The 24,422-nt window shown below is 40.2% G+C and overlaps 1 protein-coding gene across 1 annotated transcript in view; it reads left to right on the top strand.

The window, feature by feature from the left end:
* Nucleotides 1-3,928: 3,928 nt before the first annotated feature.
* The window catches only part of kbtbd3 (kelch repeat and BTB (POZ) domain containing 3), a 35,384-nt gene continuing 14,890 nt past the window's right edge, over nt 3,929-24,422 (top strand). Inside the window, exons 1-3 of the mRNA XM_072577479.1 lie at nt 3,929-3,972; nt 8,704-8,759; nt 10,876-11,106. Coding sequence (XP_072433580.1) covers nt 10,901-11,106 — 206 coding nt within the window. The 5' untranslated portion in view covers nt 3,929-3,972; nt 8,704-8,759; nt 10,876-10,900. The remainder of the gene's footprint in view (nt 3,973-8,703; nt 8,760-10,875; nt 11,107-24,422) is intronic.

Here is a 24,422-nt window from a genome sequence, read left to right as displayed (position 1 = left end):
TTGCCACTTGATAGCCCAAATCTGGATATTGTCTAGATCTTATTGCGTTTGAACATGAACTGCTTCAGTACCTGAGGAGTTGCAACGGTGCTGACATTGTGCAGTCATCAGCAAACATTCCCTCATCTGACCTTAATGAAGGGAAAGTCATTGATGAAGTAGTTGAAGATGGTTGGGCTTAGGACACTACCCTGAGGAACTCCTGCAGAAATATCCTGGAGCTGAGGTGATTGACCTCCAAAAACCACAACTATTTTTCTGTGTGCCAGATATAACTCCAATCAGTGGAAAGTTTACCCCCAATACCCATTGATTCCAGTTTTGCTGGTGCTCCTTGATATCGAGGGCTGTCACTCTCACCTCACTTCTGGAATTCAGCTGTTTTGTCCATGTTTGAACCCAGGCTATAATGAGATCAGGGGTTGAGTAGTCCTGGCAGAACCCAAATTGAACATCCATAAGCAGGTGCTACCTGATAGCACTCTTGATGGCACATCACTTGACACATGATAAAGAGTTGACTAATAGGGCAATAATTGGCTGGGCTGGAGGAGTTTTGCCTTTTAAGTATAGGATATACCTGGCAATTTTCCACACTTTCAGGTAGATGCCAGAGTTGTAACTTTATTGGAAGAACTTGGCTAGGGGAGTGGCAAGTTCTGGGGAACAGGTCTACAGTACTCGCTCTCTATTTTTATACTCTCTCTATATTGCTAGAGTATTGTCTGGGTCCATAGCATTTGCAGTATCCGGTGCCTCCAACCATTTCTTGTGGAGTGAATCAAATTGGCTGAAGACTAGCATCTGTAATGCTGAGGATCACTGGAGGAGGCCGAGATGGAGCATCCACTTGGCATTTCTGGCCAAGGATTGCTGTGAATGCTTCAGCCTTATAAGCTTGGCAAAGGGGACTATAAATTTTAGAGCACAAGTCTGTAGTACTCTCTCACAAATATTGTCAAGACCCATGGCCATTTGAGATTTACAAAGCTGGATAAATTTCCTTCCAGGGTGATACCTATCCCATGTTACTGGGGAGAATTCAAACAAATTTGTTGGGGATCTGGGAGATCACATTAGAAGGGGTAAAAAACAAAGTGAACAGAGAACTAGTTTTAAAGTAGGAAATAATAAAGTATGGGTGGAGTCAAAATAAGAAGGAACATAATAAGGTCCAAATAAGATTACTGTGCATGCATATAAACTTCTGGACTGTGATAAGTCATGCTGATGAGTTGCAGGTGCAGACAGTCACATGGAAATGTGTATTGCCAAAAAAGGGGAGGACTGTGTACTAAATGAAAAGTGGTGTGGAAGGATAGGGAAGGAAGAAAAAATACTAAGGAAAACATTACAGCGCTGGGAAGAAAGGTTATCAGTGAGGAGTCCAAGACAGAATCTATTTGAATAGAGTTTGCAGAGAATAGATTTACAATATATTCCATTACTTGGGTGTGTTCTTTAGGCCACAAATAAGAAAGTTATAGATGAACAAATTTGCAATAAGGTTAGAAAACTGTAGGATAGTACTGATGGGATATGTTTCCAATATCCTAACATGGATTGAGTTAGTAACAGTTCATCAACAGTGTCCAATAGAAATTTCAGATCAAAACAGTCCCAGCTTTATTAGAAAACAAGTTACAATAACTTTTATTTCAAAACGATACCATCTCTAATCCTATTCGGCCCCTTAAACTTACAATACTTCCCAAACCCCTCATAAATTTGCACAGCTACTCTCTCTCTGTGCATGCAAACTTACTTTCCCTTTTCTCTTTCTCTGTCTCTTTGGATGGTCAATGTTGTGGAAAGATCTGGGAGCTTTAGCATAAAGCAAGGTAGGTTGTCTTTCTAAACTAACCATCTTCTGCCACCCTAGTCTTACTGCTTACACTTAACCTATCACATTACACCACCATTGCTCATCTATCATGTGATTTAACTAACCTATCAAAGTGTGCTACCATTATCTGTTACCTGAGCCCTGTAACATAACCCTATGCCTGCATCACACCACTAAGTTAACTACATAACTGCCAAATTAACTTCCATATATTCCATATCAGCAGGTATGGAAAATAAAGAACATGAAAGCATGGAAAGGGTTAAAGCATGAAGACCACTGGGAATCTGTGTTCTGTTGAAGGCAGGACGGGATAGCCATAGTGGAACATTCTTACAACAATTAGCAGAGTAAGGTTAAGGCTGAAAGGTCACTTTGGCGTAATAAAGCAAGTTTCTCTGTTATGTTACTATGACAGGATTGGGACTGTAAATATTTGGGACATGACATTAAAATATCTAATTAATAGTTAGTAGAGTCAGCTTGAGACAAGAGACTATTATAATATATGGAATAGCTAAATATCTATCATGATAGGTTAGTCTGCAATGAAAGACCATTATCGCAGAGTTTGCAATAAATATCCAACATTAGAATAACATCAATTAGAATGGACAACTAAAGAGATAATGGGAACTAACATTACTGGTTTATTGTGTAGCTAGAGTGAGGTACTTTGAGTAATATAGTTGGACATGCTGATACGCTAACAGAAACATGATAAAAAAAGATATAAAAATCCACAGACCCTGAGGTTCATGGGCATTTGAGAATCTGCTTTCTCAGTGTCACGTTATTTTGTTTGCAAATAAAAGAACTACTTCTTGAAGAACTCTCTGCATCTCCTGGTGGTTCTCTATATTTTCTCCACAACACAGATCTCTGCCTTTTTGCCATGGCTGGTCTCTTCAGACGGTCCAAGAGATTGGTCTGTAGGTGAATCCTGTATGTATAGCTTTTTGGAAGGTTTTCTGGAAGTGTCTATAGTTGTGGCCAATCAGGGAGGCTCATTTAATAGTTTGAAGCATTCACAATCATTTGGATAACTTGCTACTATTTGTTTCTTTGCTTTTTTTTTCTCCTTTGTTTGGTAAATAAATTGTTGGCGAATATGTCTGTCCAGGATAATCTTTACATTATGCTAACGTCATTAGCACCTGAGTGGTGTTTGCACTGTGTCTGGTATCTAGGTCTTATGACTTCAGAGTTTTACTTGGCCAGCATACTCAGCATCCCATGTTATTTGGCCAAGTTAGCAACCTGTAATTTCGCAGCCTAATATGCAGCTACACCATTGACCAGGAACTGCGCTAACGAGCCAAATAAATAATACGGTGGTTAAAGAGCAAGTCAGAAGCAAGGATTTCTATGGCTAGTAACTCACGTCGCAGCCTGTTTCCCCAATGCCTGCTCACCACTTAACAAGTCACAAATGAGGAGTGTGATGGGATACTCTGTTTCTTGCCTCGATAAGTGTAGCTCCAAAAACACTCAAGGAACCCAACACCATCCGCGACACCTTCAAAGTTCACTCTCACCACCTCTAGTGCATAGAAGCAGCAGTGTGTACCATCTTTAACATGCATAAACAATTCTTTCTCAAGCTCTCCCTTTGCCTGAATTGTAGTGAGCCATCAGGTTAAACCAATAGTTGGCTCTATTAGAGAGCAGCTGTGCCAGCTGATAGGAATATGGCGTCTTTACCTTTTAAATTCTAGCCGAACCAGTGATGCTCACATCCCATTAATAAATAAAAGAATGAACATTGTCAGAAAGATTCAGAACACGTTAGTAAATGTCGGAGCTCACTTGGTCACCCAACCTCATAAGTATGCATAAAGCAGCGTTTAACATTTCATTTGCATTTCAACCCGGAATGAGAGATTGGCAGCATGTGCAAAAAAAAGACGTAGTTGCAGAAGTTTCAACACTCAGAGCTGAATAAAAGACAGGAACGCAGTGCAGCGCAATGCTGCCAACTGTTTCAATTACAGTACAGGCAGCGCCCGTTTGCCAGGATTTTCTATTTGTCTTCAAGATGGTGCTAGAGCGTAAACGTCACATCCGTCAGAATAGGGGCTTCTTTCCTGTCTCGTCACCATGGTATTGTGAGGTGATTGTCTGCGGTGAGTTTCTGTCAGAATGAGCAATACTTGGGTCGATTTGGGTCGCGTGATTTATCTTTACAGTGCAACTGACGTTTCCTCAGGGAAAGTACCATGAGCGGGAAATGAAGGTGGGATCAGTGTATTGGGCTGGGTTTGGGACCCCGATGGATGCTGCGAATAAAATCACCTGAGAAACTATCTGATACAGAGAATGGGGGAATTAGGTTGAGCTCAGGAATCAGAATGGAGCACACCGTGCATCTTGGTGTCTCATCGAAAATATAAAAGCAAAACGTAAATTTTGCACTTCGCTGAAAGTGGAGGCTGCATCATGTCCTGTATCGGTTGGTAAGTGCAGATTAAGTTGCATGAACCAGTGTCAGCATCAATGCAGCTAGATTGGGTGGAGCTTTCCAGCTGTATCAGTATCTTGATTGAGTAGCTTTGGGCTGTTCTCGGCTGTGAAGTTATAATGGTTTAAAATCTATTATGTCAATTAAGTTAGCATTGGAAGTTTCATTCATTCCAAGACCAACTATCCAAAGAATGACATAAGTTTCATTTAAATCACATGAATTGCTCTTATTTAGTATGTTATCATAGCTTGAGACTAATCATTTTTCAGAGAATTTATAATTGGGTAGAAGATTCAGTTCTGTTTGTGTAATCCCAGTGACAGTATGTTAACTATTAAAATAAAATGTGCTTCAAAGTTGTACTCTGAAAAAAAATAAATTAGAGGAAGATGTACAGCGTCAGGATAAGGTTGACAAGTTTGCCATTCACCTATTGAAATATGACTGGTTGCTCTCTATCATGGACCAGTCCAAACCCCCTGAAAACATGTCAAGGAGATAGAAAAGCTTGGGGTGTAGGCTTATTTTAAAGGCAAATGGCAGGCAATGTGTGCTAGATGCAATTCAGTTGGCCAAAATACAGGCTTGAAGCAAAACACACTTTATTTACATATTGTGGTTAAAATACAAGCAAAATAAAGGGTTGAAAAACTTAACAATAATAGATTATTGGAACAGATATTATTTAATAATTAAATATAGTAACATCCCATGAACACACCCTTGGCAAAAGCAAAGTCAGTACAAATATGCAGCACTATTTCTAACTCCGCAGGTACTGAAGCAGTCCATTTCCAAATGCAACAGGATCTGGACAGTATCCAGGCTGGGGCTAACAAGTGGCAATTAACATTTGCACTACACAAATACCAGGCATTGAACATCACCAATGAGAGATAACCTAATCACCACATCTTGATATTCAATAGTGTTACCATCACTGAATTCTCCATCATAAACTCCTTGACATTACCATTGACCAGAAACTCAACTTGACTCACCATATAAACACAGTGGCTACAACAGCATGTCAGAGGCTAGGAATACTGCGATGAGTAACTCATCTCCTGACTCCCTAAAACCAATCTACCATCTACAAAGCACAAGTCAGGAGTGCGATGGAATTTTCCTCACTCGCTTGGATGAGTGCAGCTCCAACAACAGCCAAAAAGCTTGATGCTATCCAGGAAAAGCAGCTTATGTGATTGATTGATACCACATCCACAAGCACCCACTCTGTCCATCACTAACACTTGGTCACATCACTGTATACTATGTACAAGATGCCCTGCAGAAATTTGCCAAAGATCAGACAGCATCTTCCAAACCCATGATCACTTCCAACTAGAAGGACAAGGCTAGTAGATATATGGGAACACCACCTGCAAGTTCCCCTCCCAGCCACTCACCATTCAGACTTCAAAATATATCACCATTTCTTCGCTATCACTGGGTCACAATCCTAAAATTCCCTTCCTGATGGCACTTTGGGTTCACCTATAGCACATGGATTTCAGCGGTTTAAGAAGGCCACTCATCACCACCTCCTCAAGGACAGCTAGAGATGAGCAATAAATACTGGTTCATCGAGCAACACCTATGTCCTATGAGTGAATAAAACATTTCCCACATGTCCAGTTGTAACCAAGGAAGACCGCATTCTTTGTGAAATGTATCATTTTATGGTACACTCAATCCAGGATTGTTAGGTGGCACCATTTACTTCTGCACCACAATAAGAGACACGATGGAGTATTGCAAGTGTTTCAGTAGGTCGCTCAGGACGTTTCTGGGCTCGCTGAACAGCTGCTGTGGGGACAAAGTTGGAGAAAGCAACAGACTGGGATGGATTCCATTCCAGGGTTACTGGTGTTTAGCTGCCTTTCAGGGAAGGGGGTCAAGAGCAGTTAGATTGCCTTGAGCTGCTAGAATAAATTCAGGAAGAGGTTCTAGGACTTTGCAGGGGAGGCGGTGATTTAGAGATAATCTCACTGGACTAGTATTCCAGATCTCCAGGCGAACATGTTGGAATCCTATCATGAATTTGGAAACTAGAATAAAAGGCCAGCCTATAGGTGACCATGCAATCCCTGCTGGTTATTGTAAAATAAAACCTCTGGTTCAAAAATGTTCTTTAAAGAACAAAATGTTCTATCCTTACTTGGTCTTGTCTACCTGTGCACAGTTGACTCTTAATGCCCCCATCTCTGGGCAATTAGGGAGAGGCAATAAATTCTAGCAGTGCCCACATCCCATGAACATATTTTTTAAAAGCACTAAACTAAGAATTGGAATCAGAATTCAGGTGTATGATGAAAGTGGAAAGTTCACTGGCTGTATGTTGATGAAAGATCTGAGGGGCTCAGAAGAGCCAATGAGCTTTAATACTTTACAATAGCTGAGAGACTGGGGTTTGAAAAACTCGTAGCAGATTTGTTTCATACAACTGAGCAAGATTACGAGCTCAGGGAAAACCAACAGACCTATTTGGCTTGGTGAAACTAGTGTTCAGAGAAGAGCTTGAGTTATACTTGTGAATAAGTACTAGTGTGCAGTTTTGGAGTTGAGATGAGCATAGATACAGGAAAGGAGTGTCATCAACTAGAATAGGCTCAATCATTGAGACTGTCCATAACAGTGACTCATGGAAATAAGTCTAGGCCCAGATCAACAAATATGATGAATCTTAATCCCTGGTGAAGTTTGGTGAGACTTGCTAACCCACCATGTCCTTAATATATGGGAGAATTGCTGAGAAATCTGTGGGATCTGTCATGGTCCATCTGCTAATTGATGTGTACTGCAGGGGGTTCAATCACAGTCCATTACCCTTGTTTACTGCATATTACTTAAAATCATAAAGTCTTACAGCACAGAAACAGACCCTTCAATACAACTAAACCACGCCAAGTATAATCCCAAACTAAACTCCTCCCGCCCCTAGCTGCTCCTGGCCCATATCTCTCCAAATCTTTCCTATTCATGTATTTATCCAAATGTGTTTTGAACGTTATAATTGTGCCCACATCTGCCACTTCCTCAGGAAGTTAATTCCACATGTGAACCACCCTCTGTGCCCCTTATGTCTGTTTTAAATCTCTCTCCTCTTAGTGAAAATGTATCCCCTACTCTTGAAATTCCCCCATCTTAAGGAAAAGACATCTAACATTTAACCCGATCCACGCCCCTCATGTTTTTATAAGGTCACCTCTCAACCTCCTACACTCCAGTGAAAAAAGTCTCAGCCTATCCAGCCTTTCTTTATAACTCAAACCTTCCATACCCAGCATCCGAGTAAATCTCTTCAGAAACCTCTCCAACTTAATAACTGAATGACCAGAACTGGACACAGTACTCCAGAAGAGGCCTCACCAATGTCCTGTATAACCTCAACATGACTCCATCTGCCATTTTTCAGCCTATTGACCTATTTGATTAAGATCCCTTTGTAATCTTAGAAAACCTCCAGTCTCTACTATGCAACCAGTTTTGGTGTCCTCATCAAACTTATTAACTGTGCTGTCTATATTCTCACTCAAATCACTTATATAAATGACAAACAAAACAGGTCTCAGAACTAGTCTTTGTGGAACACCACTGGTGACAGTGTTCCAGTCTGAAAAACAACCCTCCCCAGCACTATGTCTCCTGCAAATTATGTATCCAATTGGCAAGCTCACCCTGAATCCCATGTGATGTAACTTTATTAATTAGTCTGCCATGGTGTCAAATAAACTGTATATGTATTGTAGATTGGATTACTGTTCTAACTGGTATAGTATTGTTGTTTGCTCAAAACTGTGGAATCTTGAGGCTTTATTCACTTATTGAGTCTCTAGAATCTCACATTTGACTACTTTAAAAATAAAGTTTTACTGGTCCATAATCAAATCATAACACAGTTTAATGGTCTCAGCTAAGATCATAGCATAAATTTGCAGTTTGATGCAGGACCATGTTAAAATTTGGAGGATTCATCTGGGATTATATCACTCGCTTACATGGTTTTCCTGAACTAAAAAATGTCCATCAATATTAATTAAAATATCCTCTTTCTGCAGCTCCACACATGAGTCTTGTGTCTTCAGATGTTTATAGCAACAGATATGATATTTTGTTTATCCAAGTAGCATTCATTTGCAACTTTCTGATTAATTGCCTTGAATACCTGTTGCCAATGCAATGAAGAACTATTCAATAGAATGTGTTGGTCTGGCAATGGTATTTTTAAGTCTATTTATCCAAGAAGTATGCTTCAAAATATTTAGATGATTAAGCCTTTTATTACATAAGTAAACACTGGCATACTAGCATATCTTTTAAGCATTTCCATAGATTTAAATGGTTATTCATATTTTACAGACTACTTTTTAATTTTGTTTTATCCCTTTAGATTCTCCCAGGGTTATGCCTCTACTCTTCCCTGACCTTTCTTCAAGTCACAGAAATGTGAGTTGTCTAAAAAAAGCTTAATTATCTGACTGTTCCTTCATTGTGGGGTGTGGCTGGCATTTCTTCAATAGTTGACTGTGATAGTATGTTTAATGTTGCCATGTAGCGCTTTAATGATCACTAAGGGGCAATTGTCTGAAATAAACAAACAAACATCTTGGAAACTTGCTTGTGATGACAATGTTTAAGAGTAGGTTCCTTGTATATTTTCTCGATGTGGAGGAGCTGGTGTTGGATTGGGGTGGACAAAGTTAAAAACCACACAAGAGCAGGACCAACCTAGGTTTGTTCAATATATCATTTCAGTTGCATGACACAGTAATCTTTTGCTATAAATTCTGTGTCTTATGGTCCTCCTGCACAGCTTCCTGATGAAGGAGCAGTGTTCCAAAATCTAGTGCTTCCAAATAAACCTGTTGGACTATAACTTAGATTAGATTAGATTAGATTAGATTACTTACAGTGTGGAAACAGGCCCTTCAGCCCAACAAGTCCACACCGCCCCGCCGAAGCGTAACCCACCCTTACCCCTACATCTACATCTACATCTACCCCTTACCTAACACTACGGACAATTTAGCATGGCCAATTCACCTGACCTGCACATCTTTGGAGTGTGGGAGGAAACCGGAGCACCCGGAGGAAATCCACGCAGACACGGGGAGAACGTGCAAACTCCACACAGTCAGTCGCCTGAGGCGGGAACTGAACCCGGGTCTCTGGCGCTGTGAGGCAGCAGTGCTAACCACTGTGCCACCGTGCCGCCCACCAACTTAGTCTTGGTGGGCGGCACTACAACTTAGTGTTGTATACTTTCTCAGTCATATTCAATATAAACAATTTAGTAAAGTAAGTTATTGAAGTTTTACAAACTCCATAGTCTCTAATAGTTTTTTAAAAAATACTTAAGCTTCAAGTTAATAGCTGCTTATAATCTGGCATTCTCAATAATTTTGTGGGATTTTGGAGATCAGTTAGTGCACAAGTTACTGCAATTGTTTCTAAGCATAAATGCTTTGCATATTCGTCCCAGTAATCTGGGCCGTCTTTGATTTCTTACTTTGATCTCAAACTGCGTAGGCTTGCTGTTAGGCAAACTGCAGAACAGATCACATGAGCCCCTTAATTTTACCTTAAAGACACAGTCCCAAAACATAATAATATTGTAAACCTTATAATTGTAACATAGAGTCATAGAGATGTACAGCATGGAAACAGACCCTTCGGTCCAACCCGTCCATGCCGACCAGATATCCCAACCCAATCTAGTCCCACCTGCCAGCGCCTGGCCCATATCCCTCCAAACCCTTCCTATTCATATACCTATCCAAATGCCTCTTAAATGTTGCAATTGAGAGAAAGTGAGAACTGCAGATGCTGGAGACCAGAGTTGAAAAATATGGTACTGGGAAAACACAGCAGGCCAGGCAGCATCTGGGGAGCAGGGGAATCGACGTTTCGGGCATAAGCCCTTCTTCAGGAATGAGGCTGGTGTGCCAAGCGGGCTGAGATAAAAGGTGGAGGGGAGGAAATTTGGGGGAGGGGCTCTGGGAATACGATAGGTGGAAGGAGGTGAGGGTGATAGGCCGGAGAAGGAGTGGGGGGTGGAGAGTTCGGGAAGAAGATTGCAGATCAAGAGGGTGGTGCTGAAGCCGGGGATTGGGACTGAGATAAGGTGGGGGGAGGGGAAAGGAAGCTGGACAAATCTACATTCATCCCATGTGGTTGGAGGGTTCCTAGGTAGAAGATGAGGCGCTCTTCCTCCAGGGGTCGTGTGGTCAGGGTCTAGCGATGGAGGAAGCCAAGGACCTGCATGTCCTTGGCGGAGTGGGAGGGGGAGTTAGTGTTGCAATTGTACCAGCCTCCACCACATCCTCTGGCAGCTCATATAGGTCAGACTAAATTTTTTTAAAAGTGAGTAAACGTTCCTATAATTTCCTTTTAAAATGTATGCTCGCACAAAATCTGGATAATTTAAGTAAATTATTTCTATTTTGATAACCTTGTTTTTACTAAATGTATCACGATTTGACTAAAGACTTAAATTGTATTTGGCTATTGAAAGTAAGAAATGTGTTTGTGAGAAAAATTACAGAATATTTTGTCTTTGCAGATTTGAAACGTGAACCAATTCAATCATGGATTCAGTTTCTAGGATTTCTTTCAATGGAATGGCGGAAAGAAGGCTAGTCTTTATACGGTCTGAGAACCACGGCGAGCAGGTTTTGAATACACTTCAGAACTTCCGGGAGCAAAACATGTTCTTTGACTTCACTATATTTGTTAAAGAAGAAAAGTTTCAATGTCATAGGTGCATTCTTGCTGCATGCAGTGATTTCTTCAGGTACTATCAATTAACTGGGTAGCTTTTAGATATTGTTTGCATTGTCAACTGTAAAACAGTATGCATCTCTGAATCCCTTTGGTTCAATAACGTTATAGCAAATATTGTAAGTGAATGTATGTTTGTGACGTAATGTATAAACTGCGGGACAATTTAGAGTTGCCATAACCAGCTAATTGAAGTAGTGCTGCACTATCATTGATTTAATATAGGAGAAAACGAGAACTGTAGATGCTGGAGATTAAAGTCGAGAGTGTGGTGCTGGCAAAGCACAGCAGGTCAGGCAGCATCTGAGGAGCAGGAGAGTCGATGTTTTGGGCAAAAGCCCTTCATCAGAAAAAGCCCATTCCTGATGAAGGGCTTTTGCCTGAAACGACGACTCTCCTGCTCCTCAGGTGCTGCCTGACTTGCTGTTTTTTTTCTACCGCCACACTTTCGACATCGATTTAGTGTCGTAGATAAAGGAGCTTCTTCTGGCTATTTCTGCTGCACTTTGCATTCTCAGTGGATTTGGATGATGCCTGGAGTTACATATTTCCTCTTGATGACAATGGTTTCAATAAGCAGCATTTGCCCCTTAGCATATAGAAACTACCTTCTTTTTTGTAACCTGCATTTTTAAAACTGCATACCCAAAGGAACATCAGGCATTCTATTTACTTAGATATGTTTTCTGACATCCCACTACCTTTGTTATGAATCATAAAAGGCTACCAGATATCAAAAGTACAATTTAAAAAGCTCAGCAAATGAAGTTTATTATCAGTCTTCCCCTTTACAAGAACGTCCAATTGAAGAAGTGTTTTGCCTTGGACTGAAGCATTACTCTGGCAAATTCAGGTCTGAATGTTTGCTGTAAGTTGGGGGCTCTGCAAGTCCAATCAGGGAGAAAATGCCCCAAAAGTTGGGATTTTCTTTCAGGGTGGAAGGGTTCTCTGGGAGTTTGATTACATGACCCTGGAACATGTGAAGCTGGTGCTAGTGTGCAGACAAAGTAGCTCTCGCCCCTCGCATTCCTAAAAACCATACGCATGTGCCTCCTCACCCCTTCCCCCACCCACCCAATGACCCTTCGTAGCCTCAGAGCCATCCTATACCCATCTTCCCAAATAGTTCCTCATATCTCCCTGTGCCTTGTATCCACTCCCTTTGTCTTTCATATCCCATGTTACTGGCAATCTATGCCCCCCCCCCACCCCCTGGCCCCCATCACCATTTGCCCTTACATGTGTGCAATTCTGGTCTCCCTGCTGTAGGAAGGATGTTGTGAAAATTGAAAATCGGAAACGATTGACAAGGATGTTGCCAGGGTTGGAGGGTTTGAGCTATTGGGAGAGGCTGAATAGGCTGGAGCATTGGAGGCTGAGGGGTGATCTTATAGGGTTTTATAACGTCATTAGGGGCATGGATAGGTTGAGTAGCCAAGATATTTTCTCTAGGGTGGGGGAGTCCAAAACTAGAGGGCATAGGTTTAAGATGAGAGGGAAAAGATTTAAAAGGGACCTAAGTGGCAATCTTTTCATGCAGAAGGTGGTGCGAAATTAGCTGGCAGAGGAAGTGGTGGAGGCTGGTAAAATTACAACATTTAAAAGGCATCTAGATAGGTATATGAATAAGAAAGGTTTCGAGGGATATGGACCAATTGCTGGCAAATGGGACTAGCTTAATTTAGGATATCTGGTCAGCATGGGTGAGTTTAACAAAAGGGTCTGTTTCCATGCTGTACAGCTCTGATTCATTCAGTATCCACTGTGGACAGAGCTCATGTTCCATACTGAGATTAAATAAAGTTCTTTGTGACTATTGCAGATTTTACTTTTTTAAAACAAAGCATTTCCATTTGTAGAAATCTATTTCTCTGTTCCTTCAACTATATATTCCTATAACAACAGACAATTCATTCAAGTGCATAATCACTCATTAAAAAGAACCTTTCAAATTAATGGCTCCATTTCGAATTGTCCATAAGCACCTGGAGGTGTGAATCAAACTCTTGAAATGACAGCACTCATCTGTGATTTTTGGAAAGTTGTGACAGCAATTATGCAACACTAATCTAGTAATGGAAATCCCCAGTCTTGCATCCCAGAGTGAACCAGCAGACATTGATTTTCTTTTACCACTCCTGACATGTTTGTCCAAATAGTTCAAGGGAAGAGTTTTAAATGATTTGACAGTTTCTTTTCACTGTTCCTCTTAACACCTGTGATAGTTGCAATGAACTTCACACTTCCAGTGATTTTATGCGCATTTACACATGTCATGCCAACTTTTAACAATTCCAAAGGACTTAAAGATAGGTGAGGGACAGATAAAATTGATGAGACAGGAAGGCTGCAGAGGGATTTGGACAGGGTAGGAGAGTGGGCAAAGAAGTGACAGATGGAATACAATATGGAAAAGTGTGAAGTTATGTACTTTGGTAGGAAGTATAGAACGGTGGCACGGTGGCACAGTGGTTAGCACTGCTGCCTCACAGCGCCAGAGACCCGGGTTCAATTCCCGCCTCAGGCGACTGACTGTGTGGAGTTTGCACATTCCCCGTGTCTGCGTGGGTTTCCTCCGGGTGCTCCGGTTTCCTCCCACAGTCCAAAGATGTGCAGGGCAGGTGAATTGGCCATGCTAAATTGTCCGTAGTGTTAGGTAAGGGGTAGATGTAGGGGTATGGGTGGGTTGCGCTTCGGCGGGGCGGTGTGGACTTGTTGGGCCGAAGGGCCTGTTTCCACACTGTAAGTAATCTAATCTAATCTAATCTAATCTAATAGAATAGTACAACACAGGAACAAGCCCTTTGGCTCACAATGTCTCTGCTGACAATGATTACATTCTACACTAATTCTAATTGCAGTGCATAGTCTGTATCCCTCTATTTCCTGCCTGTTCATGTGTCTGTCTGAATACCTGTTAAACCTTGCTATTGTATCTGCTTCTACCACCTCCTCTGGCAGTGTGTTACCCTCTGTGTAAAAATAGCCTGCCTTGTGTATCTCCTTTAAACTCTTCCCCTCATCTTGGGGGAAAAAGATGCCAACTATCCATCCTATCCATGCCTGTTATAATTTTATATAATTCCATCAAGAAACTCTTCAACCTCTTAAGCTATAGTGAAAACAATCCAGGTTTGTCCAACCTCCTGTTATGGCTAACACATTGCAATCCAGGCAACATCCTGATAAACCTCTTCTACACCCTCTATAGTGTCCTCATCCTTGACGATCAGAACTGCACACAATACGGCCAAATCTGGCCTAACTAGAGTTTTATACAGCTATAACATGACTTGCCAACTTATATACTCAGTGCCCTGACTGATGAAGGCAAGCCTCCTGTACTCCTTCATTACCACCTTATCCATTGTGTTGTCACTTTCAGAGTGACACTCCAAGACCTCACTGTACATCAATGCTCCTAAGGGTCCTGCCATTTACTGTATACTTTCCTCTTGCATTTGACCCTCAAAATGCATCACCTCAAATTTGTCTGAATTACACTCCATCAATTTCTCCATTCGCCAACCGATCTGTATCCTTTGGCAACCTTCCTCACTAACCATAGCTCCATCAATTTTCATGTCGTCTGCAAACTTATTAACCACATGACATTTTCATCCAAATCATCTTTTTATATTACAAACAGAGGTCCTAAAACTGATCGTTATGGAACCACACTGGCACAGAGCTCCAGCCATAAAAACATCCCTCCACAAGTAACCTCTGTCTCTATGACCAAGCCAATTTTGTATCCAACTTCGCAATTCACTGTGGATTCCATGTGATTTGATCTAGACCAGCCTACCATAAATGACCTATCAAATGCTTTAGTAAAATCCATGTGGACAACATTGATTGCCTTGCCCTCATCAATTATGTTCATCTCTTCCTCAAAATACTCCATTGCATTTATGAGGCAAGACACCCACCTCCACACAAAGCCATGCTGACTATCCCTAATAAGTCCATTATTTTGCCCAATACAAGTGAATGGAGGCATAAGCTTTTTCTAAATGGGAAAAGCTTTTGAAATCTGAAGCACAAAGAGATTTCAGTGTCCTCGTTCAGGATTCTGTTAAGGTTAATATGCAGGTTCATTCAGCAGTTAGGAGGGCAAATGCAATGTTAACATTAATTTCAAGGGACCTGGAATACAAGAGCAGAGATGTACTGTTGAAACTGTATCAGGCTCTGGTCAGACCATATTTGGCATACTGTGAGCAGTTTTGAGTCCATAACTTTGAAAGGATGTGCTGGCCTTTGATAGGGTCCAGAGGATTTTTACAAGAATAATACGGGGAATGAAGGGCAAGCCATGTATGGAGTGGTTGAGAACTCTGGGTCTGTGTTCAATGGAGTTTAAAAGGATGTGGGGAGAGTCTCGTTAAAACTTAGAGTACTGAGAGACCTAGCTAGAGGGGACACAGAACGTATATTTCCACTGCTAGGAGAGATGAGGAATCAAGGGCACAGCATCAGAGTGAAGGGACAACCCTTTTAGAATGGGGATGAGGAGGAATTTCTTCAACCAGAAAGTGGAACACATTACCACATGAGGCTGTGGAGGCCAAGTCATCAAGCGTATCTCAGATAAAAATAGATAGATTATTGATTAGTAAAGTGATCAAAGGTTATGGGAAAAAGGCATGAGAATGGGGTTGAGAAACATTGATCCATGACGGAATGGCAGAGCAGACTAATTCTGCTCCGATATCTTATGGTCTTACGTACACCTGCTGTCTCCCAAAATGTACATGACTTCTCCCAAAGACAGCTTACTTTTCCCAAAGTTGGTCTGGGGCCATATCTGAAGGGATACCGTACGTCTGCTAAGGGATACCCTTGCTATCCAAATGAACCCACAAAAGTCAGATCTGCTGCTACCAGACCTAATCCGTACGCATTGTGTTTCACCCATCTGGGTCATCAAAATCAGCCATACTGGACTTCTGTGAGCAGCTGCCTCAGTGAAATGTAGATGCACAAAATATGGTATGCCTCTGTGAATGTGGTAGGTGCTGTAATTGGGAGACGGGCTTATGATTTTTGGACTCTTCTGCCATTTTCAAGCTGTTAGAATCCAGGACCAAATCTCTTCACAATTTGGCTTTAAGAAAGCAATTACTTGGACATAAAGCAAGATTTGAAAGAAACCTTATTCTTTAAGATGGCAGTTTTCAATCTTGTTTATTAATTTTGAAATATTAAAGTGAACTTCATAAAATTGCTATCCATTAAGTAGTTGATGCTGTGAATACCTTACGCGAATGTGAGGTAGTTAAAAATCATGTTACTTTCAAAAGGAAAGTGTGCAGGATACCGTTGACTGTAAACAAATTCATCTAATCATTTGCCAGTAGTGGTATTGTAATGTAATTAACTTCATGTAGAATAGTGAGATATAATCAGAGGGTGTTTAGCACTAAATCTGACAGCTTTATGCTGACTCTTCTCCACAAACTCGCTCAAGTCCATTTTCACTTTATCATTTGATCTCTAGCCCTTTAATAATCAAACAGATTTTCTATTAAATAAGAAATTACCTCTGCAGCAACAAAGGTTTGATGCACAGAATTTCACATTCTAAGTATTTTATATTTGTAAAAAAAAATTGCTTATAATTCTGCTTTTGTGATTATATTATGTTTGCACTGTCTAGTTCCTTTCTGTCTAACCTATTATGAGTGACAAGTTTCTTAATTGTAATGATATTTGCATAATGACATATTCCTGTTGCCTGCAGTTGGGTCTTTCTTTAACAATACTCTTAATCTGCTCCCAGTACTTAATCAATTATAAAATCTAAAATCTGATAGGGAAGCACAAGTTTATTGTCAGTTAGTATTCTGAATTGAGTTTTACCTTGGATTCCATGTCAATCTCTTAAACAGTGAGTTTGAATCCCTTTTTATAGATGTTAATTCGCACTGCCTTAGATTTGCACACTTGATTATAACCTATGAACGCAATGATCAAATTCCCTTCTCAACTTCCCTCATCAATTAGTCTTAAGTACATTTATTCCTTTAACTTCTCTGGAGGTGAACCAAGCTAGTAGCATGTGAGGTCATTTGGTTTGGCTTGTAACCACTTCATTCCATTGCGGACAAAATGTTCAGAATTCTGTGTGCAACAAGTACATAAGAGCAAGAGTTGGTCATTCAGCCCATCATGCTTGCTCTGCTATTTTTTATGATAATGGCTGATCGAACACTCAATGGTTTTTACCAACCTATCTTGATAACCTTTACACCATTGATAATCAGAAATCTATCAATTGCTATTTTAAATATACTCAAAGACTGTAGATATACTCAAACATTCACCACCCTCTCAACTAAAAAAAAACTGATCATCTCAGCATTAAATGTCATATATTTATTTTCAAATTCTGCCTCCTGATTGTGGACTCTCCAACCGGGGGAAGCATCTTGCCTGCATCTACCATATGTGTCCCTTTATGTATTTTGTACATTTTAGTGAAATCACCTTTCATCCTTCTAAACCCTAGAGATTACAGACCCAGTTTACCTAATCTCTCTTCATAGGTCAGATATGCAATCCTGGGAACAAGTTTGGCAAACCTTTTTTTCACTCCCTCTGTGCCAATAATATCTTTCCTGAGTTAAGGAGACCAAAATTGGTCACAGTACTCCAGGTGTGGTCTAACCAATCTTCTTTACAATTAAAACAACACTTCACTACTCACATGCCCAAATGGTCTCACGATCAAGGCTAACATTCTATCAGCCTTCTTAATAGTTTGCTGCATCTGCACATTAGCCTTCAGGGACTTATTGACAAGGATACCCAAGTCTCTTTACACATCTACACTTTCCATCATCTCACTGTTTAAAGAAAACTGCACATTTGTTTGTCCAACCAAATTGGATAGCCTTACATTTTACTATATTAAATGGCATTCAATGAAAGCAAACATAAATGTTGTGGATAAATCACTACAAGTTACCTTTAATTCAGCTACTTATTAATAAGTAGTGAAACAATGATTTAAACGTTATTACATATAGCAATCAAAATAAAACCCCTCGTGTAGGCAAGTTAAGCCTCACAATTTAGCTATTACCTGATTAATGGTGAAATCTGGCCAGGACTTCTTCAGCAGTGTCTGTCTCTGGAAGTGTCCAGGGTTTGATCCTTATGCAATGTTTTTCTTAAAAGTTCTCTGGTGCAGTTCCGGTCTTATACAGATTTTCATCCTTCAGATCTGTGATAAGATATGTTGATGATGCCCTTAAAGTCCTTTCATCCAAGTTACTGTAAGTTTGTAGCTTGCCTTCGTATTTGAAGTAGATCCTTTATTCCTTGTTACGTGGCTTAACTGTCTGTGTGAAGACAAAGCTTTCCTGTAGTTAACTCTTTAAATTCTTCTGCGGGGCAATCATTTGTCCTTTGTGAGAATAAAGCATTCAGTTTATTAAACATGCGTCAAAGCAGCTTTGTCCATGTAGCCTCCACTCTTTCTTTTACTGGACATGGCTAATTGCTTTCAATTCCTGTATATGTTTGCCCTTGTTTTTAATAGTTTATTCCAGTCAAAATTATTACTGCTGCTTTTGAATATAACAGTTTATCTTTGATTAATTTAATCCATGAACAGTTATTAAAGTTTTTACATCTGTCACATCACACAAAGTAATATTTTAGTTTCTCTGCCATTTCTCTATTCTCCCATTATAAGTTTTCCTGACACTACTTTTAATAGACTCACATTCACCCTTGACACACGTTTTTACATACCTGTTGATACTTTTACAGCCCATTTTTATGGATTTTGCTTGATTGCATTCGTATCCTAATCTTCCCTTCCTTAAGTTTGTTGGCCCTCCTTTGCTGTATTGTAGAATCTGGATTAGTGGTGCTGGAAGAGCACAGCAGTTCAGGCAGCATCCAAGTAGCTTTGAAATTGACCTTTCAGGCAAAAGCCCTTCCTCAGGAATAAAGGCAGTGAGCCTGAAGCATGGAGAGATAAGCTAGAGGAGGGTGGGGGTGGGGAGAAAGTAGCATAGAGTACAATGGGTGAATGGGGGAGGGGATGAAAGTGATAGGTCAAAGAGAAGAGGGTGGAGTGGATAGGTGGAAAAGAAGATACTGGAGTAGTGGTGCTGGAAGAGCACAGCAGTTCAGGCAGCATCCAAAGATAGGCAGGTAGGCAGAGGAAATGACCTGGGAGTTGCAGTGGGAGAGGGACTCCCTGAGATTCTTGTAGAGAGAGGAGGAAAACTTCTTCAAGGCAGGCATCCTTGCAAGAGGATTCACAGTAGGGTTAAAATCAACCGTATTGTAGAATCTATCCAGTCTTCAGATTTTATACTATTTACTACTCCAACTTTATAAGCTTTTCTTATGCTTATGCAATCCTTAACCTCCTATAAAGCCACAGTTGACTTTTTGAATTTTTGCAATTTGGAGCAATGTGTAGTTACTGTTCATTGCCCATATACACTTGTATATTTTAATGTATTTTCCAATTCAGCTCATCTGCACTTCATGCTTGAATAATTTTCCATATTTTAACACTTTTCCTTCAAGTTGAATAACTTTATCTTCAAAAGTAATGCAAAATGATCTTTTATGACAAGATTATTAGTTTGTATTACGTAATTCTCAAACTAAAATAGCCTGTCTCTCGGCAGCTTTTGACATTTACCTGATATAACCAGAACAGTTTTCTTTGCGTACTATTATAGTAGTAAATGGAATACACATTTTATTCACCCAGTTAAGGATATCTTAAGTTATGATGGTCTTTCTGCCCACCTTCTTCGACACTGCAGTCTTACAACCACCTTCACTGACCACATGTATCTTATGTCAGATTGTATTAAACCACTCTTTAGAGATAAGCAAAAATAAGACATTTTTCATCATCAAAGAATGGGATGTCACTGGAAGATTAGATAGTAGTTCATGATTGTAAGGTCAGAAGTGGAGATGTTTGCTGATGATTGCACAATGTTCAGCATGATTCATGACTTATCAGGTACTGAAATAGTCCAATCCCAAATAATTCAGGTTTTGACTGACAAGTAGCAAGAACCATTTGCTTCACAGCCAGGCAATGGTAATCTCTAATGAGAGAGAAAATAAGCATTGTCTCTTGACATTCAATGGTATCATTACTGAATTCCCCCAGTTACCAGCATCCATGGCATTACTATTGTGCAGAAACTGAATGAGACTAGCCATGTAAACACAGTGGCTGTAAGAACAGATCAAAGGCTAAGAATACTGTAGTGAGTTACTCACCATCTGACTTCCCAAGCTTGTCCACCACCTATAAGGCGCGCCAGGAATACTCCCCACTTGCCTGGATAAGTGCAGCTCTTACAGCTCTCAAGAAGAACATTCTATGCTGCAGACTTCAATGATCATCCAGGACAAAATAGCCCACTTGTTTGACATCACAAAAATTCAGTCCCTCCAACACTAATGCAAAGTGACAGCAGTTTGTGCCATCCACAAAATGCACTGCAGAAATTTACCATTGCACCTTTCAAATAAAGGATCACTAACACTTGCAAAGGCAGCAGTTACTAGGGAAAGCTACCAATTGCAACTTTCCCTCAAAGACACTATTGCTGTTCCTTCACCATCACTGGGTCAGAATTCTGAAACATCCTCCAAAACGGCATTATGGATGTATCTTCATCATATAGACTGCAGTGGTATTAGAATCCATTCACCACCATCTTCTCAAGGCAGAAGTGGGTATTGCAGGACTGGAAATCAGAGTCTAGATTAGACTCCAGCACCACTCTAATCTAGACTCCCACCATCTTCTCAAAGGGAACGAGAGACAGGCAATTAGTGATGGCTCAGCCTGCATTACTCACATCCCGTTAATTAATTGAAAGAAGAAAATAGAATTCTTTAAAACAAGCACCTAACCTACATTTAAAGCTCCTCTAAACAATACAGAGTTGGCAATTCATGTTGCATTTTGGTCCCACAAAACATTTTTAGGCAATATTCTAAATAAAGCTCGTTCTCAAATGTATTTGGAACAGGGACAAGAAGTGCAGGATTGCAATCATCTTTGTTGTACTTGCTTCAGACTGCCCATTTGCTCAGGTTAAAGTAAAAGCGTATGTAGGTGCTATGAATTAAGTGAAGAACAATTGCTATTGTACAGAGGTGATTGTGTAACGGCTACTATATATCATTATCTGTTTAATCGATATTGGTATATTTGTGTGGAAATTCCTTGTGTGGGGGACATGGTACATTTTTATTTCTTGAAAATTGACCAAACCCCTTGATCACTTGTAAGATGACAGATAGTAACAATATGACAAGTAGTGAATTAATATGACTGTTCCCATATAGTGTCAACACACGGCATTATTTTGTGCAGAGTCCCAACAGCCTGTGTTCCATGGAGAGATGAATTTGTCTTCATGACTACTACTACCACAAGCTTTTGTAACAGGTGAAAACAAGGTGGCAGAATGAGGCTCCTTGTGAGATCCCATAACGAAAAAGAAATGCAAGGGAGGTGTTTGCTACAGAAGTTGTGTATGAAGAGATGGATGTGTCAACAGTTGTCATTCTGTCAAGCTTTTGAAGCGCAAAGTCCCATTATACTCGATAGAAAACATTTCTGGACATCCATAAAAAGAAGCAGGGGCTTTTGCATCAATAATTATGTGACTTTAGCAAGGGCTTCAGCAAGGTACGATGGTAGACTGATTAATAAGGTTAGATCACACGGATTCCAGGGACAGCTAGACAATTGGATACAAAATTGATAGGACAGTAGGTGACAGAGGATAGTGGTAGAGGCTTGTGTCTGTGGCCTGTGACCAGTGGCGTGATGCCAGGATCAGTGCTGGGTCCATTGTTGTTCGTCATTTATAGAAACAATTTGGATGAGAATACAGGAGGCATGGTTAGTAAGTTTGTGGATGACACCAAAATTGGTGGTATAGTGAACAGTGAAGAAGGTCATCTAAGAGAACAATAGGATGTTGATTAACTCAGCCAATGAGCTTAGGAATGAGAGGTGGAGTTTATACAGATAGATGTATGCTGCTGCATTTTGGTAAGACAAGCCAGGGCAGGACTTACACAGTTAAAAGTGGAGCCTTGGGGAGTGTTGTCAAACAGAGAGGCCTAGGGATGCAGGTATGTAGTTCTTTGAAAGTGGTGTCACATGTAGACAGGGTGGGGAAGAAGGCATTTAGCAAAAGCAGCAGTGCTGCACAGACATGGGTTGTTGTCATAGATATTCCTCCACCTTCTTAGCCTTTCTCCATGACCATCTGAAAGAAGACTTTAAGTATGCTCCACTTTCTTCAAATGTTGATTGAAAATAATCCTCAGTTGGGAGATGCAAATGAAACACTCCTTTCCCAGTTTTCTGCACTTCAATAATTTCAAAATAGCTTGTTTTTTTCCTCCCCTTAACCACTCCTATGCTAGACACTGTTTCAAATGCAGTATGGTAATAGCTACAAAATTGGCACAAAGAAAATTCTTTTCCAAAAGGAGATTATGCTAGCTAAATTTTCATTGGCCTGATGAATACAAGAATGCATTCATTCATCACACTCTCCTTTGAAAAGCCCCAGTAAAGCCCTGTACTCCTGCACTAAAATGATTTTGCTGTCCTTTTATTCAGAGGATTATGGCAACTAAATTTTAATTAACCTAATCTACTTAAGAGATCATGACGATCAATTTGGTGTATGACACTCCGTGTCAGAATGCTCCGGTAGGACTCCACACATCGACAAACACATACAGAACTCACTTCTTTGTAAGACAACTGACAGAAACCCACAACCTTGCATAGACATTAACATCAAACTGAGGGGCATCTGACAACCACTTAGAAACATAGGAACAGGGGTAGGCTATTCAGTCCTCGAGTCTGCTCTGCTATTCAATATCCCTTGATACGTTTGCTTAATAAAAAATTGTCTATCTCAGATTAAAATTTAACAATTGAATTAGCATTGACTGCTATTTTTGAGGAAAAGAGTGCCACATCTCCAGTACGCTTTACTTGTAAAAGTCTTTCTAACATCTCGTCTGAATGGCCTGGCCCTATTCTTAGACTATGTCTCCTGGTTGTAGAATTGTCAACCAGTGGAAATAGTTTATCTTTCTCTATCTAATCTTTCCCTGTTACTATCCATCGTTGTAAACCTGTATTGAACTCCCTCCAGGGCCAAGACATCCTTCCCAAGGTATGGTGACCAAGTCTGCTCATAGTACTAGGGTGGGGTCGAACTAAGGTTTTGTATAATTGCAGGATAATATCTGCAACCCTGTACTCCATCATTTTAAAAATGAAGATCAAAATTCCATTAGCATTCTTGACTATTTTCTGCACCTGTTCTTTACATTTTAAAGAGCTTTGTACGTGAGCCCCAAATCTCATTAGACATCCACTGTATTTAACTTTGTGCATTCTAAAAAATCTTGATCTACTGAGTACCCTCACATTTGCTTATATTAAAATCTATCTGTCACAGCTTTGCCTATTCACCTCATCTATCAATATCCTGTTGTAATTTTATGCTGTCATCATCACTATCTACATTGTTGCCAAATTTTGTATTGTCAGCAAATTTGGATATTTGACTTTTTATTCCTTATCCAAGTAATTTAATGAATATTGTGAATAATCGAACCCCCTAACACAGATCCCTGTGGGACATCACTAGTCATGTCTTGCCATTGAGTACTTATCCCATTATCTATTTCCTGCCATTCAACCAATTTCCTATCCATGTCAGTAAATCCCCAAATGCAATGGCTTCCACCTTAGTTAACAGTTTCTTGTGTAGGAATTTATCAAAAGCTTTATGTAAGTCCAATAAACAGCATCCATTAACTTGGCTCTATCCACCAGCAGTATCACCTCTTTTAAAAAAAAACTCTGAGATTTGTCTTGAATCCATGCAATCTCCCTGATTAATGGAGATTTTACAAGGTAACCACATACTCTACCCTTGATCTCCAACAATTTCCCAGTTAACTGATCTGTAATTCCCTGGTTTCCCTTCTTAAACAGCAGAGTGACATGAGAAAATTTCCAAACCAGAGGTACAACTCCCGAATCCAGGGAACTCTGCAAGTTTATTGTTAGGGCATTAGCAGTGTACTCTCCTACCTCCTTTAACATCCATGGATAGAAACCATCACATCTTGGGGATTTGCCACTCTTCAGTTCCATTAATTTCCCCACTATTGATGATTACTTAAGCTAATTTTATTTAGACCCTGTCTCTGATCCTCTCTTAATTTCTTTGGGATTTGCGGCAACACTTTTCCTTTACTGTTGTGACTATGAAT

The sequence above is a fragment of the Chiloscyllium punctatum genome, chromosome 9 (genome assembly GCF_047496795.1).
Source record: "Chiloscyllium punctatum isolate Juve2018m chromosome 9, sChiPun1.3, whole genome shotgun sequence".
Taxonomy (NCBI): domain Eukaryota; kingdom Metazoa; phylum Chordata; class Chondrichthyes; order Orectolobiformes; family Hemiscylliidae; genus Chiloscyllium; species Chiloscyllium punctatum.
Note: the sequence above shows the minus strand (reverse complement) of the source record. Positions and strands in the feature narration are given on the sequence as shown.